Here is a 20,134-nt window from a genome sequence, read left to right as displayed (position 1 = left end):
TACTCAAAAAAAGAGGGGTTCAAATCATACTATCAGAGCTACAGCACTCATATTTTGGAACTTGCCATTCTGTAAGCACTCTAAAGAAAATAACAAATAGTCAAGTTAGTAGAGCTGTATGTGGCTTTTGGTTGGTTCATAGCACGGATAGAGTATGCTTATATCTGACCAGTCAGGGTAAGGACGAGCTTGTGTGTGGCCTGAATATACAGGAGAGAGCTGTGATGTGCAGCCTTTTGGCTGCGCAGCCACATAGCCTTGTCTAGGAGTACTGGAAGAGTACATTATAGCATGCTGTTCTGGTTTTAGCTGGGATAGAGTTAATTTTTTCCCTAGTAGCTGGTACAGTGCTGTGTTTTGGATTCAGTGTGAGAATAATGGTAACACACTGATGTTTTAGTCGTTGCTAAGTAGCACTTACATTAAGCCAAGGATTTTTCAGTTTCCCATGTTCTGCCAGCGAGGAGATGCATAAGAAGCTGGGAGGGACCATGGGCAGGACAGCTGACCCAAACTAGTCAAAGGGATATTCCATACCATATGATGTCATGCGCAGTATACATACTGGGGGGAGTTGGCTGGGAGGGGTGGATCCCTGCTTGGGGACCGGCTGGGCATTGATCAGTGGGCAGTGAGCAACTGCATTGTGCATCACTTGTCTTTTCTTGGGGTTTATTTCTCTTTTTTATTAGATTCCTTTTCATTACAATTATCATTATATTATTATTGTACTTTATTTTATTCTACTTATTAAACTGTGTTTATCTCAACCTGTGAGTCTTACCTTTTTTCCAATTCTCCCCATCCCACTGAGAGTGGGGAGGAGTGAGCGAGCAGATGCGTGGTGCTTAGTGGCTGACTGGGGTTAATCCATGACACGTGGTATTATAAATGAAGTGGTATTCCCAGTGCAGCCCTTGTCTGCATTCGCTGTGTCTGTATCATCTGATAGATGCTTAATTGCTCATATGACAAGACTGACGTGCATTTTAGGCATGGCTGCCAGTGTGTGGCAAGTGTGATGCGATGTCACCTCATGTGACCCCAGAATACTTGTATACCCCCATCACATAACAGAAACACATATCCTGTGGTGGGGTTTGATCTCATTTTGTCTCACTGGCCAAATATGTATCTAGTCACGTAGCAGGAAAGGAACTGTGGGTCCCATGGGATGTAACAGGGAGCAGCCAGTGAATATCCAGAAAAATTTACCTGAACTATGACCTTCTCCTTTCCAGGGTCTAAGGCACCCCTGAGAAAGAGAATGATGGAGAGCAGATTGCTAGCAGAATGTGGCACAAGGTCCACTGTCCTAAATATATACAAGAAGTAATTTTTTCAGTATAAGACAATCTTTTTTAGTTAGAACATGGCACTTTCAAGACTTCAGTTGTTGACAATTAAGTTTAAATGTTTTTTTCAGTTTCATACCACAAATCCTCAATGTTATACTTCTATAGCCAAGTACAAGCAACTAATACAAACTGTTGCTTTTTGCTCAATAAATGCCTAATACAGATTTTTAAAAGAGAGAAAGGAGTCTGCCAGAGGTAGACCTATCAACATCAGAGAAATAAATAATAGACAAAGGTACTCATACCCTTCCTTTCTCAACGAGATTAGTTATCATCACAATAACTTCTACGTTATGTTCCCATATCATTCTCCAGAAATCTTCTGCTGTCGATTTCAGAGGCCCTTGAGCTGCAATGTAGGCTTTTGGCTTGTTGTAGCCCTAAATTGAAATGTAACAAATGACACTTGTCAAATCACAGTCCGTGAGCAAAAGGAGGTTGGGAGGAGTACATGACATTTTATGTATCTATTTTTAAAGAATCTCAAAAGCTTTTAAGTACTTTTGAATTTATAACTATCCAAATCACAGAAACCCTCTGGTACCATATGACATATGAATGCAACTGTTATGTCAATGTTTGTTATTCCACCAAAGAGGATATATGTTCAAGTGCCCATGTTCCATCAGAATGTTGACATGACAGTGATTATGAGACATCTGTTATGACAGTGGTTTAAAAAATTAACCAAGATCATTCACATGTAAATTACTGGGCATCGAAAACTGGATAAATGGTACCTCGGTGAGGCACTCAGCCAAATGGCATCTGACTCTCATAAGATTATCTCAGACAGAAGAATTAACCACTTACCAAAAATGTATAAAAGAACAAACATTCAGATGCAAAATGCTTCTAAAATGACTCAGAAGTGACAGAACATTTTTTGTTTCATAAAGCTCTTCACTAAGCTGCATCTGCTACCATATGAAGACAGATTCAAGAAAGAATTGGAGTTTTACCTGTATTTTAACTTTGTAGGCTTAACTTAGATCATTAAAGGTTTTATTAACAAAATCTGCAATCTTGTGCTTTTTTTTTTTTTTTTTTTTTTTTTTAATTCAGTCTGTTCACCTTCATACCTCAGTATTTACAGAAAAGGCTGACAGATGAATAGGCTGGCAGGTAGAAAAGGCACTTACATCCACGTAGTTGGCATTAATGTAATCAGTCAGTTTTCCATCCTTTTCTGCAAGCTGTGCTAATTTAACCCTAGTATGATCATCTGCAGTAAAACAAGGGAGAAAATAAGCATAGTTTTCTGCAAGAATTATATTCTTCCAATAAGAAATCTTTTAAAAAAATACTGAAATGGAGTTTTACAATACGTAAGACTAATATAGTGACAATCATATATGAAACATCCTGCGCTCAGGTATGAATTGGATTCAAAATTCTAGTTTGCATAAAAATAAACTAATGAATCCAACGATTCATGGGATTCAAAATTTAGTTGCCTGAACAGCAGCACCTGGGGTCATTTTAGGCACTGTGACATATTCCCCTACAGCCTCCAGCTGCTGCTTGTGAAGGTGCCTGGGTCTTCTGTAAATCCTGTCATGACTGCCAAGCCTGCAAAGTGGGATGTCTCAAATGACAGGAGATACCAGTGTTTAGACACATTAATTCCAAGTTAAAGAGCAGAGACCGGGAGAGCAATGAGACCTTGGAGAAGCGGGTCAGCGGTGGCTACCAGCTGGTCAGCAGTGGCTACCAAACTCTGGGAGAGCTGAAGCTTTGTGTAGCCTGCACTGATTATAAGGACTAGAGACGATCCAGTTGCACAGGGCAATTCTTGCTACCTGAGCTGCCTGAAGCTGCTTGCACACTGCCCTTTGATAAAAAAGCTGCTGGGTTGGCACCTTTTCTATAACTAGGTACAAACACAGAGTGGCAGAGGAAAATCCTTGACTTTCTGTCCCTCTAGAGGTATCTTCAGCCAGGTGGACTGGGATTTCTTGCTGCTGGTTTACAGTGTCTTCTGCCAGATGCACTGATCCTGTCTCTTTCTCTTAAGCTCTAGTGATGCTGGATGCTGAGCATGTATTTAATTTAGAGCTTCTCGTTATCAGAACAAAGTTGAAATACTATAGAGAGTTAAGAAAAATACATTAAAGCACCAAAATGATCAAGATCCCAGAAGCAATAGCTTCAAAGAGAGATTAACAAAACTGAATAGATGTGTTTCAGCAAATAAAAATCTGGGGTAGAGAAGAAGGGTGACGCAATGGGAAAACGTGTGTCCTGGCTAGTGAATCTGATCTATTACATTGTGGCAGCATGCAATACAGCATAAACCCAGTACATTTATATTTTTATATTTATATGTGACAGTAACTATAAACAGGGATTGTGAAGCTCCTAGAGAGGATAAATCATCATTATTCCAGATCAAAGATGGATTAATTTTGGCAATCAAAGCACAGCTTCTTTAGCTTTATAATGGCATTATAATGAAATCTCCCAACTCCCTTTGGGCCATCGCAGAAGACACAGATATGTCTTTCTAACACAAGCTCATCAAAGCAGCAGAATGCCAGAGGACTAACTTGAAGAGATGTGAAATATCATGCTACTCCTCTCCAAGCATTTTGCTAAACAGTAGCCATAGCTTTTGGTGTAGAGGTATTTTTTTTACCTCAAACAACATATAGATCTATACTTGTCTATAAATTATTTCTTAAACAAAACACCAAGTGATGCATTTACTTACAAGCAACAATGTTTATGTATCGATTCTTATTCTTGTTGTCGGGGTGATTAGAGCTGTCTGATGTAATACCTAGATCTACAGTACAGCTCTGGATTTCCTGAAAAAAAAGATGTATGTCATACTTTAGTAAGTATTAAGATACATAAAATGTCTTAAAATACAGTAAATCAGCACAAAAAGAACCACAACCTTATACCCAATTATCTATGATATAACTACTTCATTGCTAAAAGAAATGCAGTGAAATAATTCCTTACCTGATAAAACTCTTTCAGTGTCTAATGAGGGAATGAATGCAAAAAAAGTAAAAAAAATCAAATTCCACAGCACAGAACAAATGGATAAAAGTGTTTATATAAATTACAATTACTATATGGAAAACAGTTATGGTCATGCAAGATATATCTCCATAATAACACCAAAGCTGAATATTTTGACATAACTCTTAAAGGAAACAAGAGGCAATTTTCCTGTTAAAATACTGGCAACCATTCCTCTATCTTTAGCTTTAATGTTAGACGTTGGGCCAGTGAAAGCTGACGCACACAAGCAACATCATTGACTTTAGCCAGACTATTTACTTCTTTAACTGTTCCTTGCATTTGTTATTGGTCCTTATAACTGCATTAGTTTCCCCATGGAAGGCTTCTGCTCTCTGCATTCAGCTGTAGAACCTTCGGTGGAGCAGGACAGCCTGCCGCTCAGCCAGCCTCATGGCACTCTGGTGCAGGACAGCATTACAGCCCTCAGGCTGCCAGCCGTTTCTCAATGAACCCAATGTTCTTATAGAGAGACAGGCTTGAGAAGACAGGCGTGAAGTATACAAGACACATGAAATTAATTTATTTTATTGATTACTTTAACTGACAGGAAACTCAAGCATTTATAAGGTCCACACTGTTAAGTAGGAAATATGTTGGCACCACTAAAAGTACTATAATAATGTTTCCCAACACTTTTTAGCATTTATTTTAATAATTGCTTTCAGTTACTTAAATATATATATATATATGAAAAGTGGTTACCAGTCTGAAAATTAAGTTTGAAATATGAGTTGTTTTATAGTAATGTAAATAAAAAACCTGAACCACCCCTATACTCTCCAAATGTATGCTGACTCTGCAAAACCAATTACTATATTTCAATTTTTCCATATCTTCTAAGTTCTTTATTGGTAGAGAAAAGACCAGGACGCTAATTCTGGGGTAGTCTGTAAAGCCAGAAAGGATCTCCAAGAAATGATGAGGACACTGAGTTTTTTGTAAAGGTTAAAACAAGCATAAAATATTTCAGATGGTGCAGGTGTAGCTCAGTAAGACGTAGTATATTTGGTTTTTGGATCACTGTTGTAATTTAGGAAAAGAACAATTTTAGAAAAAGAAAAATTTAGGATGAACAATTTGGTTTCTGTATTGCTGTCCTCAATAATGGTGAAAGAACTTTGTTACCATTGTATTTACACACAGTCCTTCAACATGTGCTCTGATTAACAGCCCGTCTATCTGGAGCCCAGTCCCGTCAGTGCGTATGCACATGCGTAACCTATGAACGTGTACTGGACATTCACAAATATTTACAGGTTTGGTCCCACAGTCAGATGGATATCCTGAATGTTAAATGAATTGGAGAAGAAATGCTGATGAAGAAGGTTAGGTAAATGACGTGGAATTTTTGGTCCATTAGATCACAATACATTGGCTGGGTAAACAAAAGCAAAATTAAAAAATGCAAAACTGTGAATTTTTAAACTTTCAGTATTATTGTTTTTGCAGCAGAAATGTTACAATCATATTTTAAATTAATAGAGATCAAGTAAAAAACTTGTTTCCATCTCAACTGACTGATTTTGTTAGAAATCATTTGTCAAGGATTTTAACAGCACAGCTTTAATTACAGAGTTTGAGTTTACAAAGTTTATCTTATGTGACTTAAGTTAGAACATATCTATCTTTAAATTGCTTTTAATGCATAAGAATGTGGAAAAAACGAAGTTCATAATTTATATATGGTGATAGTAACATTATATGATGAGAGCATATGTTTCAAAATTTTGAAATACCTCTTATGAACCATGTACTTTAGGAAAGGAACAGTGAAGCTTTCACTACCACACATGAAGACTACATTAGTTCCCCTGTTAATCAGAAGTCTTGCCATGGGTGCTCATTATTACTTTCATTTTTTTTTTTGGTCTGTAAATGGAACAAGCAAATGTGGGTAGCTTCTGCAAAATTCAATTGGCATCAGTGTTGGAAAAGCTTTAGGTCTGCAACTGTATCTGATAAACCATATAGATTGCATTATCTTTGCAGTTCATTCACACAATCACTTAATATTTTATCAGTGATAAACATTCCCATTTGCATCCCAGTCCTGTTAGCTTTTATAAATCTTCTTAAGTCTTTATGCATAAATAGTCCTTACCGGGCTCACAGGACTCATATTTACATGCATTTATGAAATTGGTCCACAAGTCAGAATGTAATGCCCAGTTCTTTGTTTCTAGGCATTTAAACTTAACATTATTTGTATGTGCTAAGAAGAAAGATGACGTCATAGAGCCATACCTCAAATTCTTCAGAAAAACCATTACTTGCATGTAAATCTGCAACATGTTTTGGAAAATGCTTTATTGGAATTGCTCCAACATCATCTTAGGGGTGGGAAAAGACAAAAAATATATTTATGAAGAATAAAAAGCCAGTGACATAAAGAAGTTTATATGTAGGCAATCCACACAACATACTGAAATAAAATTTTTGGCATGAACTTTGGATATACAGCTTCCGCAAGAATAAAAACACTGTTTAACACCATTAACATTTCTAAAATCATTTTCTAACACTTATACATTTCTAAATGACTATTTAGAAAGGAGATATAAAAAATGCCTTGCTAGGTCTTGCTCTGTCTTTAAGCCCCCAAAATCAAGGCGCTGATTCTGCAAGATGCTGAGCTTGTCTGTAAATTGAAGAGCACTCAGAACTCCCTGTGAAGTCAAGGGGAAATGGGAGGATTAGCAGTTTGCTACAAGATGTTCAAAGGATGAGGGTAGGCACAGAGCCCAGGACATACTGATAAAGAAAAAATGATCAGGCACGGTCTTATGGGCGCTTCGGGCTGATTAATGTTGCACTGAGACTCTAATATAGTACAGGGGCTAGCTGCATAATCCCAAGCCTACTAAATGAATGCACTGTTATGCCAGTAGTATAATTTTAACTGATGTGTTGCATGTTTGCATTGGCATCTGAAGGAAACTACAACTAGCTTTCATCTTTTACTGCATTACTGAGTAGTTCCAGTAGGGATTTTTCCCCCCATTCCTCCCATGATACTTTGATTACCTATTGATAATAATCTTATGTCTGATCCTGGGAGTACTGACTGCAAATTCTCACATCAGGCTTTATATTTCTAGTTTTAAGTGAAGGATTTAAATTTAAGACTTTCTGGATACCCACAAAGACAGTATCTACATTCTCAACCAATAAATGTGATTCATGAAACTTCTGGGTTCTGATACTGAGTCTGAATTTTCCATCTGATGTTTATATTTCAGGACATCTCCTTTTTACTTTACTCAAATACAGAAAAACACTCTTGTGCAGAACATTCATCAGGGATCACGTCAAAAAACTTTGGGACTTTTAATCTTTTTCCTGAAAATATGGTATGTAAACAAAGTCCTCTTTTCTGTTAATTACTTGTTAAAGGATGACATAATTTCAGCTAGTTTTGGTTCTGAAGAATAATTTTGGTTGTTTTGTTGTTCTGAGGTTTTTTTAAAAGCCTTTCATGGATTAAAAACATGTTTTTTTCACAATTTGTAATTTCATCACTGTTTCATATGAAAAAGAAACATCAAAAACATTGAACAAGGACCTGTTATTTACATCAACAGATGTTCAGCATTTAGGCCACCTAATAATTCTAGCTTTCAGTTACCAAGAATTTGTTGATTTGTATTGATATCCATCTGGTCTTCCACTTACATCCATGGATCTGAATACAAAAAGTGAATTTATCCAGTCAAGCCTAAGAGAAGCTGAACAAATGTGTAATGCTGTCTTCACACTTTGGAGATGAAACCTGGTGTAGAGTGTTTATTCTAATGATATGCAAACACAAAACCAGAAGTTAAGGTAAATGACCCTAAGAGCAAGGACAGTAAGGAAGAAAGAGATCTCAGTTTTGGTGTAATTACTGTGTTACTTCCTTGCCAGTGCTAATCTCCCAATTCAATCACTTCTGACTCCAGGAATCTATTTTACATCTGGATGGCAGGTATCACTTGAAACTACTTAAAGATTGATAGTGGGTCCTAATATTACCCTGTAATTCATTATTTCTTCTGAATGCATCTTTGAATTATGCTGTGAAGTGCCAAGGCATTTTCTGTGAATAACTGCAATTCTCCTATCTCTCCCAATGAAACCCCACAAAAGGAAAACTTAATACATAAGGAGATTTGTGGAGTGTGCTTTTGGTCATAATTATAACAAAAAATTAAACTTAGCAGTTAGAGAATGCTCTTCCTGCTCCACACTCTTTGCCAATATTATATTGCAGTTGGTCTCAATAGCTGTAAAATTACACTGCTAAAACACTTGTGCAATAGAAAACACAAAAACGGCTCACTTGATGTCTGCTGCACGCAAAATAAACCAAAAATATTTCCTCAGGGCCTGCAGATTTTTCCATAACATATTTTATGTATCTTTCAGTCACTTAGAAACACTTTTCTCTTTAAGTTAATATTTATTAGTATTTCAGAAGGATAGCCTCCAGCATCAAAACACATATTTTAAGCTCTCAGAGTAACTGTAAGTGCAATTTTGTATTATGGCAATGGAAAACATGATGTCCCTGAGGTGAGCTGGTCAGAAAAAAATGCAAGAAAATTACACAGTTGTGCTGCAATATAGTTAATGACACAGAGTAAGAGCAGAGATTTCCTATGATTGCCACTTGACATTCATATATAATCATGTTTTCTGAAATCAAGCTATATCCCTGACTATTAACCATTTAGAAAAAGGTTATGCATCTCCTAACAACAGCAATCAATACAAGAGGCATTTAAAGATGCCTACAATTCAGTTACAACAGAAGCCTAATGTTTGGGATTTATTTAATTAAACGTGTTTACTAGTTTTCTACACAAGGGTTGATTTTGTCTCCCTTAGTCATTCCAAGGGAACGCACCCCCTGTGTAATAGCACAGTTTGCAGAAGCATTACTTGTGGAACAAGATATCCTTTTCTCATGGGTAAAAATGTGGCTCAGGATCTGCTGCAGAATTAATCTATCTAAAGTACTTTTAATTCTACTCAGACTGAAAAATCTGGGTGGGCTGCATGTCCTCCCCTGATAGTCTTTCAGGAGGAAAGAAAGGAAACAGTTTCTCCAAGTAACTATGGTGGATATGGAACCAGAAGATGCTAATAATATTCTGTACCTGTGTATCGCTTTTATGAGGGGCTCACAGAGAACTTTACCAGTAGTAACTATGCTGGTAAACTCTATAAGTTAAAGAAAATGTTGTAATTGCAAATGAAATGCAAATAGATGAGGCATCTATTGGTCTTGCTGGCAAAAAGAATAGGTCATGTTCCATACATAGGTGACAAATTCAATTAAAGGCAGAAATACAGCAGAATATATTGCTGGTGTAATCCTCTGCTTTGTGATGGTGAACTAGAGCTATTTAGCGTAGTTCAGATGGCTACACTAGCAGCCATTCCTAGTGAGGCTACACCTCAGATGGCTAGGAGGTACAGAATATCTCTGAGACAACTCTGTATGGTGAGGATATTTTTCTTCTGTGTTACCTACAAGAGAGAATATTAGTAACACTAGTCTCTGTCTACATCAAATGCACTTGTGTTTATTAGTACAAGAGGGTACAGATCTCTGGTTTACAGATGATACAGTATGTGAAGAATTCATATGGACACATACAAAACAGCAACAGCTTCCAACAGCTAACACTAATCCACAGAACAGCTGACAAAAAGTACCTGAGACTGGGAAGATTGGAGCTGGGGGAGCAGAAATCACTCGAGGTGATGTATTATCTTCTAAGTAAAAGTGAGCAGTCTGGAAACATTTCCTAGAGGGTAAGAAACATAAATAAATATTGCAAAAAGTAAAACATTATCTGAGACCTTTTGGAATTCTGGCATTATTGAGTAAAAAAGAAAATCATGGGTTTGCACACCATTTTTCATGGAGTGTCAGATGCTACTGCTATCATATAAATATTCCCCCATCACACCACCAAATTATACATACAACTTACATTAACTCAGCATAATACATAGTTCATGCATGTTTACCTATAACAGAGGCAGAAGATAGAGCACACTTCAGACATAGTGAAAGCTGAAAGAACTCTGCATCGGGAGCTATTGTAGATGCTGCACAACAACTCCAAGTATAAAAAATGCCATTGTCTTCCTTGCTTATCCAAATTCGCACACACAATTACTGTTCTCTTTCATGTGATTATGCTAGCCTGAAGATGGAGCAGTGTACAAGATCAGATCTGGTAATTCATCGATAGGTCCTACTGCAGACACGGCAATGCAGTGAAAGACAACATGCCCTGCCTGGGACAGACCAAACGGCGGCTCTGGAACTACTGTGACTGGGGCTAAATGAGTTTTTCATAATGTAATCGCAACACTGAGGGGCATCTTAACCACGGAGGACTTCCTGAAGCTGACAGACAGAAAAGGGGAATTTATAACTCCAGGAGGTGCTAGCTTTGTTGCTAAAGCACTGAAGTATGAATAGAAATGGAATCAACCTTAACTACGACCCACAATGTTATTTGTATCTGTGCTGTAATCCAGATGTGAAGATAATAAGAATAGCATCTGTTAAGAGTCCAAGCTATTCAAGGGACTAAATAATCAACTGCTGTTGTAAGCATTGCAAAGCCTCTTTAATTAAAAATCTCCATATGATTAGACATGCTAATAACAATCTTTACTCTGGGTCACTTAATCTATTTGAAATATTATTCACTAATCATTAAATTTAAAAAGAAGTATATACATCAGGAAAATATTAATCTCATTTGATATTTACATTCTGCTTCTTCAGGCTGTTGGCTGAAGCTATTATATAATCATTTACTACTTTGTGTAAGCACTGATATTTTAAATTCTTTTGTACTGTTCCTGTATCACTGCACTGATAAAACTCCTCCTTTAATTGTTATAATCAAAAACAAATTTTGAAACTACTTTGAGAAATAGATAGGGAATATGTAGATGTTGTCATTCTGTCTACAACCATTAATGTGGATAATAAAGACTTTGGTAAGCATATTTGAATTAAGCCTCTGAGAAACATGCCCATACTTGCAGAATTTGTTGGGAATTTTCTGTCTGTATACAAGGCATATTCTCTTAAAACACAAGCAAAAGTGGACAGCTATATCAAAGGGAAAATTGTGGCATACAAAGCAGTTCTGGTAATTCACATAACAATTAAATTTGGAATCCAGTGAGAATCCTCTAAAAACATATTTGTGAAGTTCATAGAGGAGATTTGGTTTTGCATGACATTTTTGGAGTAAGACTATCCATTATGCACTTAATTTTACTTAGAAATGGCAATTTTGGATGCAGACCAAGAACACATTCAGGACATGCTTGGGAACACCTTTCTAATTTTTGAAGAGGCTTTAACATTATCACCCCATCGAGCTAGTGGGTGCCTAGGTGAGAGAGGCTGTTTCAATGTTAGCACAATACTCAAGAGTTAGTCTAGGAACTGTGTGCAAAACGCCTGTGAGAGGTAGGCAAGTATGAAAGTTACTTCCAATCACTGAACACTTTTGGAAAGTCTGGTCCTGCCTGCTGGGCACAGAGAATGCTGACGTACTGTGTTCATTAAAAACAGCACCAACCAGCCAAACATGCCAACCAGCCTGGCACTAGAGCTCTAAAAGCAAAAAATGTCCTCCCCCTAACACACACTGCTTATGAACACACATCATACATAAAGTTTATGTCCTAACATTACAGAGTTTTGTCACCTCCTTGGTTGAGAAAAGATTGAGTGAAAAAGAATTTACTTATCATAATGACTTTCACATCTAAAGCAGTACTTAAAATGTCCTCGTAATATGCCATACATTCACTATCCCTCACGGAGCCACTGTATCTTTAATCTTTAACAAGTTAATTGTGGCTGAAAATAAATTACACCCTTAGCACATTTGGGAGACAAATTCATAGCAGTTGACTTAACCTGTAATAAGACTCATAAATAGGCACTCCATCTGCTTCTGCATCAGCAGTGAAAGCCTTCATGACTAAACCTAATGTTAATAACCATGTCTCGTTAATTATCACTTGTTGTTAATGAAAAAAGTGATGACTATTTCAAACTTCCAGACAAAGGTCCCATCACTCAATGTTAACCTGATTATTTAATTTACACCTTTCATCACAGCATTTAGATCTTCAACCTAAAACTGTAATTTGTAATTTAGACACCACACTTCTTTGAACACGCACTTTATATATGGAGATACTGCTAAGCCACTGAATTAATTAGAGTGTCTGCATCTGTACAGGAAGGCATGCAGCAGCAGCTCTTTGGCTTAACAGGAGGTATACTAGATCTGAATGAACACTTAAATGTGAACTACCTGGGACAAGACTACACCTCAGACTGGAGGGCATCATTTCTCTGGCGTGCTCACCCCTGGACCTCGGCTGAAGATATGTGCTGCCTACTTCTTCCCTGGGGCAGGGACTGCTCAGAGCTGGACTGGGATTGTCACCAAGGCAGGCATCGCAGCATGGTGCTGTGTGTGTGTGTGAGTGTGTGCGTGTGCAAGGGTGTTCACCGCTCGTGTCGGCTGAGGAAGGGAGCTGAACCTTGAAGTCAGAGGTATCCGTGACAGGATGCGTTTGCACATCCACTGCTTGCCCAGAATGGTCTTAAGAGGCACGATTACTTCCTTCTCTGAGAATTTCAAGGTCTTTTGTGCTCATAGGATATCTGCCAATAGGTGTTCTCAACCACTCAGAAATTATTTTTAAATTGTTCTGAACATTTAGAGATCCAACAGATCCAAAGGATCTTTAAATGGATCCTCAATGGATCCAACAATTTCAGTTACTCCATTTTTAAATGGTTCCAATTAATTTTTAAGTGCTTGTCAGATGAAATTTCAATTTTCAAGTTTTATTAGTACTTTTATTTATGATTTGTTGTCACATAGTGAGAAGCTTTTCCTTCATGGATGGATGACTGTGGCCTTTGTAAATGTATCTATGCTTTTAGTGTGTCTCTGCATGTGCGAGTTTAACTCTCCTTATAGAGGGTTCTCAACTCTATTCTCGCAAAACTAACACAGGACTCAGCACATCAGTTCAAATCATGGATAAGAAAATGAACTTTCTCTGACAGCTGTGTTTCAAAGATATAGGGTGGTAGAGGAAAGTTAAAATTTAAATGACTACTCAGGGTGCTGTCTGTCATTGGGTTGGTCATTTCTGAAGCACTGCTGCCATGTAACTTCTAGGAGGCTTCATGACAGCCAGCTGATATTCAGTATGTCTATAGATGCAAATGTAGCTGAACTCCATTAGCAGTTTGCTGTTCATATTATTAGAGCTAGTCTCTTACTAAGATTCACATATATTTGTTGAAAAAGAATCTTGAATGGTACAACTCCTGCTGACAACTGACCATTTTACTATTTTCCAAGCTCTTCTTATTACAACCATTATAAAAACTGATCTGCAAAAATACCCCGACTTTTTTTCCCTATGCATCATTTCATTAAGTTCCTCTTCATTAATCACATCTATGAATGGTTCCAAAACAGTACACACGTGCATAAGCAATTTCCAGTATATTATATTTCATCACAGAGAAACTTGCAATTTTAGTCACCTTAACACATATGCTTAAGTCAGAAAAATAGGAATAATGAAGCCATTCAGAAATGAAAACAGAGCAAGGAGATTCAAATATCCCTGCTGCATCTTTCTGCAAGGACACAGTTAAGTAGACAGATACTGAGAGAGAGGGATAGACTAGATTTGGACAGAAAATTCTCTCTAAAGCTGTAAAAAAAAATCTATCTGGACAACAGGTCACTAAATAGGCAAAAGAATCTCCTTGTTTATTCCACTGTAATCTTAATCATGCTGAAGAAATTAAACGAAAATTACATTGCTTGAAAATTGCTTGAGTTAGATTTCATAGACAGAACTAGCATAGTTCAAAACTGTGTATTTTCCTACTGACAATTAGACAATCTTTAGACAATACTGCCATTAAAAGTTTTCATCCCTGTCGGAGAAATTAATATTTTATCACAGAAATCTTGAAGTTGTGCCTAATGAGATAGTGAAGAGATTGGGGAATTTCCTCAAGTGCTGATTAACAATTTCATATAAAAAAACAAAACAAACCAGAACCCAAACAACAGATGGTACAGAATTATTTTTCTGATTCAAGTCATTCAAGTGAAGAACAAAATAATTTTTGCCTTTTTTTAACCTTGAGAAACTGGAACTTGTTGCTCTTGGTAGTTACTTTGTTTTTAAAACAAATAATGCACTTTTTGCATATTAAACATGCCTTTTGCATTTTCAAGTTCGGAGCTAATAGTGGAAACAGCTCAAAGCATTATTCATTCAAATACCCATCTAGGATACACCAATGCAATTTTTTTGAGTACCGTTGCCAAATTAATATAGAATAACTTCTTGAAAACCTAAACTCTTTAAGAACTTTAGTAAGTGAAAATAATTGGCCCACATCAACAAAAAAATCATCATAAAGAGAAACACTGACATCTTATATAAATTATTTTAAAACCCCTAAATCTAACCATAAAAATTCTTAACAGATTTTATACTAATGTTTTCCAGGCTTAATAAAAACTGCAATAGCAATAAAGTTGATGCTCTTATTTTTCCCAGGCTTTAAAAGGAGGTGAGGTTCTTGGCACCTTTGAAAGGGGGCCACAAAGTCCTACCTACAATACATACTGTTTATGTTTCATTCCTCTGAAATAAGAAACATGTTACTGGTGTTATCACAATGCCAAGAAAATGTTCTTGAGGATTAACAAAAAAAGAGCTCCATATTTTATTTTGTAGTACATAAGAAATACAGAAAAGATTAACTTCAAGTCAAAAAGATATTACCGTTAATGGGATTTTTGTTTTATTTTGAAAGATGTATGTTACAGAATTGTTCATTCCCAGAGAAAGAATATGAAATGAACACAATGTTATTTGACAAACATGAGCTTGTAATGTGTAGGATTACTAGAACTGCATTGTACAAGATTTCAAATACTAGCTAGCATCAGGGAGGAAACCCTTTGGAAGACAAACATGAACGTTCATATTGTGTAACATGAAAGACAGGAAAAGGTTCTCAATATGCAAGTGGTTATCTGGAAATCCTGTGATGGACAGTATAATTATCCAACTAGGTATAAACTAAGAAGTGAGTTGTGCAATTCTTATGGAAATTAATTACTTATTTGGAAAGAAGAAGAAATCTTTCTGAAAATTCATTGCTCAAGTGTCTTTAATCAAGCTGAAGGCTGTCTGACTCACTAGCACACTTAGCTGGAACAAAGGATGCTTGAACTCAATTTCTTAAGCCTAGTCTGTTCAGGGATAGGATGTATTCTGTCACCACGTGGGACATACCCTACTGGGCTGACAGAAAACCAGTGTCAGGAGACTAGAAGAAAAGTCAGTAAGCACAACCCTGACATCACAGCCTAGAGATTACAGTAGTCAGTAGCTTGGAATGGTAACTCTGGGGTCTAGTCACTAGTTCTTCATCACTTTTATACATTTTATATTAAGCAGGATTGAGTAGGGAATAAAAAAAAAATAAAAAAAAAAAAAAAAAAAAGAAGAAAAAAGCTCTGAAAGCATCTGCAAGATGTTTCGGTCTGACTTTCCCCTTGTTCACATAGCTCCTGGAAGAGCAAGGTCCTGTTTCTTGTTGCTAATTTATATGTTAGCGCTGCAGAAACATAGCAGGATCAGGTTCCTGGCAATCACCAAACGGCAAAAACCTCCATGGCAGGAAATTTTTGCAACTTATTTCCTCCACTGTATTTCCTCTGTGATGTTCCTCTGCCAACATGCACACTTGAAAAAGTGTTAGGGTTGTACATGGACCTTGAAAGTCCCATGAGAGCCTGAGTGGACACATCCCTAGAAGACTCTCTGGCTTTATTTAGAACCAATGAAACAGAGCCAAAGGCCTAAGCACTGCCTACATACTGTCACATGGCTAACTAGATTCCTGGTATGTGTTTAGCTCAGGTCAGCTTGCGTTATTTCATGCAACACTTGACACGGTTTAGGGTTAGCACACTGGGCAGAGGCCATCCCCAGTAGGTGATGTGAATGTAGCCACTCTGTTTTTTCCCCCTGTGAGGGAAGAGGCTTCAGCTGTATAGAAGAGAGCTGTGCCATGCCAGATGGTCTGTTTAATTTCACAGTATACAGTCTTTTGCACTCACTGATCGTGTTATTATGACTTCTTATAGCTATTACTTCTCTTCAGCCTAATTTTTTTTTCTTACTGTCTTATCAATTTAACATATCACAGAGAAACACCCCCATGAGGGAACCCGAGTGTGTCCATGCATATGAAAACGCATCCTTAGTTACCCACCAAATGGTTTGCAAGGCTGGGGGGTAAATTTTGGCTTGGCAGAATCACAAAGTAGAACAACTTTTTAATCACAGAGCACTGTAAAAACTACTCAGTAAGTGATCTTAAAACATTTATACTGTATCATAATACTGTATCATTAAACTATCCCATTTTTGTCTTGCATACAATGTCAGCAACAGCCCACTCCTACAGTCCTTTATGAATTGCTTATTCACATAGTCCTATTGAGGACATATATTCTCAACCTAAATTGGTAACTATCTTTTTTAACTGTTAAAGGATTAGAAATATTGGAAACAAACCGATGCCATACTATTTATTTTTCTTCTCCCTCTTGTTCTTTCCAGTGCTCTGTTAAGTCACTTGACTTCTAGATATTAATAATAACAAGTAATTGTTTAATAAAATGACTCAATATGGAAATAAACTATTTGCAATCTGCATCCAAAAAGAATTGTAGTTGAGCATTTTTGGCAGAAACCACCTTGTTTTGTCATCTTTATGTCACTGCAGCACTGGGAACAATACAAAGACATGATGAGAGACAAGATTCAGTCTCCCTCCTGTAAACCAGCCCAAGAACGTCAAACACATTTTTCAAATCAGAGCTCTTTAGAATTGAAAAAAAAAAAAACCAAACAACCAAAAAATATCTTACCTCCAGTATATGAGAATACCCACAAGAATCACTAGACAGATAAAAGTCAGGGCTGATACGACCACAAGTGGTATAACTGTCTTCTTCTCTGATTCCAGACTCTCAGCTAGACCGATACGAGACTCATGGCTACTATTACTTGCCTCTGCAGTCAGAGAAAATTGAAACAGTCCATGTTTAAATTCTGAGAAATGCACAGCACAAGTGAATGTGTTTTATAATGAGCCTACTTAATACCACTTACCTCTATTTTTTACTAGGTACTGCAGAAAGTGCATACATTTGCAAACCAGCTAACAGAAAATAAGCAGATAGAGGGTAAAGCAAAGTGTTCAAGCTTATGTGACTCAGCCTTCCAGCAGTGGAGATGTCTCTTTGTAAGAATAGCAGATTGTTGTTAAAATATAGTAGGAGAAAGTTTTTTTAACTTTTCATCTATTAGCTGAAAGCCAACTGAGTTAAGGAATCTGAATATATAAAATTGGAATGTGTAAAGAACATTTTGATATTAAACTGTCACCCATATAATGCAAATCACTTCTCTGGCTAATAGTTTAACAGGAAAATTTTCCTACAATAGTCCCTGTGTGCTTGCTGCACTGCAGTTAAGCCTTCTGTATTTTAATACATTGCCCATTCTGTAACTTGCCTTACAGATATATCCTGCTTCCTTTGAATCCAGTTGCAGTACTTCCTCCCCCAACTATACTGGAGCCAGAATTAAATTTCCTACCTCCATCTTTACAGGTGATCAAATTATTACTTAGATATCATCTATATTTCACATTTCTGTCAGCTTTGTAATGCTGGCTGACAGAAATATTTGGGCATAGGAATCTGTACGAAGATTAAAACAGTGTATTTTATAATCTCATTAAATAAGGGAGCACAGTGGTGGACGAGACCAATCCTGCATTTTTAACTTTGGTCATACTTCAAGAAGTAAACAATTTAGAACTGTGATTCTGACACAAAATGACTGATTCTTTTCAATCTGTGCAGTTTACTATAATCTGTGACCATTATACAAGTTAAAACACAGAAAGAAGCGCTTTTGAACTTGTTAGAATTAACCACCTAAATCTTCTAAGAATGTGTTCTACTTTTGTGAACAGTCCTAATTCAATTAATGTTCTGCATGAGAGCAGAATTTTGCCGTCTAGAAAACAGCTGCACTCCACTGGGATTTCAAGGGACTAATTCTACATGAATAAAAAGCTTTCAGACAAAAGGGAGGAGGGAATGGAGTTGGATCTGGAAAAATAAAAATAAAAAAAAAAAAAGACAACAAATCACATGTTCTAAATAGGACGTCAAAAACCAAACAGCTTCACACAGTACAGATTCACAAGCAGCTCCCTGCTTCCATTTTCTTGAGTTTAGGGGCTTTCAGGACTTTATGCAAAAAGGTCTAGGCTCTGATCTTGCAGATATCTTCTTGGTTTTATTTCAAAGTACTCTAACACCCAAATCAGTCACTGCTCTTTAAATCATGTAGCTCAGTGGGCAAAGTGATTGCAGGCACAAGTTGTTTCTGAAAAATCTGTTCCTGAGTTTCTGGTGAGTAGGTTAAAATCAATATGTATACATGAGAGATCTAAATACGATCCCCTTGAAGCATTCATACTTGCTTATTCAATTCTGGACTAATTCACAGTGTAAAACCCAGTCTTATCTGTGTGATGACAGGGTTCCTTCAAACTGCTTCACCAAATCCTATTAGAATTCCTTCTATGGGGAATGAAAAGCAGACTTTTGTAACAGGGTTTTTCTTGCCTACTTGGCCATCACTCCAATGATGGCAGCTGAAAAGGCAGTCTCATCTGTAGTCTGTTTCTTTGCTCCTTAATAACTGATGTGTTTGGATTTTTTGGATACTTCTTTATATTAATTTCTCTTACAGTTTTTCAACTGAAGTTGAAAGGTTTAGGCAGCTATAGAGGTCTTAAGGAGAAAGCCCTAGTTTAGAACAAGAATAAATATGCATCAACAACTACAAAGACTGGGAAAAGTTGAAATTACAATTTTTTTTGTTATGGTCACAACAAGAAGACATTTCATCAATTTCTGGTGAATTCACTGTAATGTATAAATAAATTCTCAACTGAGATTTTGTTTGGTTGGTTTGGTTTGATTTCTTTATAACTGAATTAAGCAAAGATGTCTGATTTACAGGAGACTATTTTAGACATGCTCACATTGAATTTTCAGTTTATTAAAAGACAGTATTTGGCATCATTTATTGGAAAAAATAATGTACATGAAATGATACTGCATAGTGTCTTTCAATAATATTTAGAAGACAAACTCTAAGTCTGTTGTATTACTACTACTACAACTCCAGTAATGTATAATCATTTATGAGTTACTATCAGTAACAATTCAAATAATACCCATTATGTAAACTACAAATCTCTTATGGTAACACTCATTCACATCAGTAATATAAGTTTTGAAATACTGACGTTCTTTTTGCTGATTTTTAAAGCAATGTTATGTATTTTACACAATGTGGTAATTACTTACCTATCGAACTAATTCACTTAAACAGTTTTATAACACCTACCTTTTTAGGACTCCTACTAATTTCAATATGTGTTCTATTTTCTTTTAATTTTTAATTTCTATTTTTCACATTCCACTAGCCCCAGCTACACAGAATGTCATTTTACCACCTTTTCATATTAGTATTCTATTGCTCATGAGTAA

General features: G+C 36.6%; 1 protein-coding gene across 6 annotated transcripts in view; it reads right to left on the bottom strand.

Annotated features, from left to right (window-relative positions):
- Positions 1–20,134, bottom strand: part of PTPRZ1 (protein tyrosine phosphatase receptor type Z1) — a 141,725-nt gene that overhangs the window by 14,470 nt on the left and 107,121 nt on the right. For 3 of the 6 annotated variants that reach the window (XM_033011481.2, XM_033011484.2, XM_033011486.2), the window contains exons 13-19: positions 17,426–17,570; positions 10,095–10,186; positions 6,639–6,724; positions 4,329–4,349; positions 4,072–4,168; positions 2,501–2,583; positions 1,604–1,738 (exon numbers count right to left, since the gene is read on the bottom strand). In XM_033011481.2, the coding sequence (XP_032867372.1) occupies positions 1,604–1,738; positions 2,501–2,583; positions 4,072–4,168; positions 4,329–4,349; positions 6,639–6,724; positions 10,095–10,186; positions 17,426–17,570 (659 nt within the window). The remainder of the gene's footprint in view (positions 1–1,603; positions 1,739–2,500; positions 2,584–4,071; positions 4,169–4,328; positions 4,350–6,638; positions 6,725–10,094; positions 10,187–17,425; positions 17,571–20,134) is intronic. The other 3 variants (XM_033011483.2, XM_033011485.2, XM_033011487.2) reach the window with 1 other exon arrangement.

Source organism: Tyto alba, unplaced genomic scaffold (genome assembly GCF_018691265.1).
Source record: "Tyto alba isolate M040663 unplaced genomic scaffold, T.alba_DEE_v4.0 Super-Scaffold_2, whole genome shotgun sequence".
Taxonomy (NCBI): domain Eukaryota; kingdom Metazoa; phylum Chordata; class Aves; order Strigiformes; family Tytonidae; genus Tyto; species Tyto alba.
The sequence above is the reverse complement of the archived record's forward strand: the minus strand, read 5'-3'. Positions and strand labels throughout refer to the sequence as shown.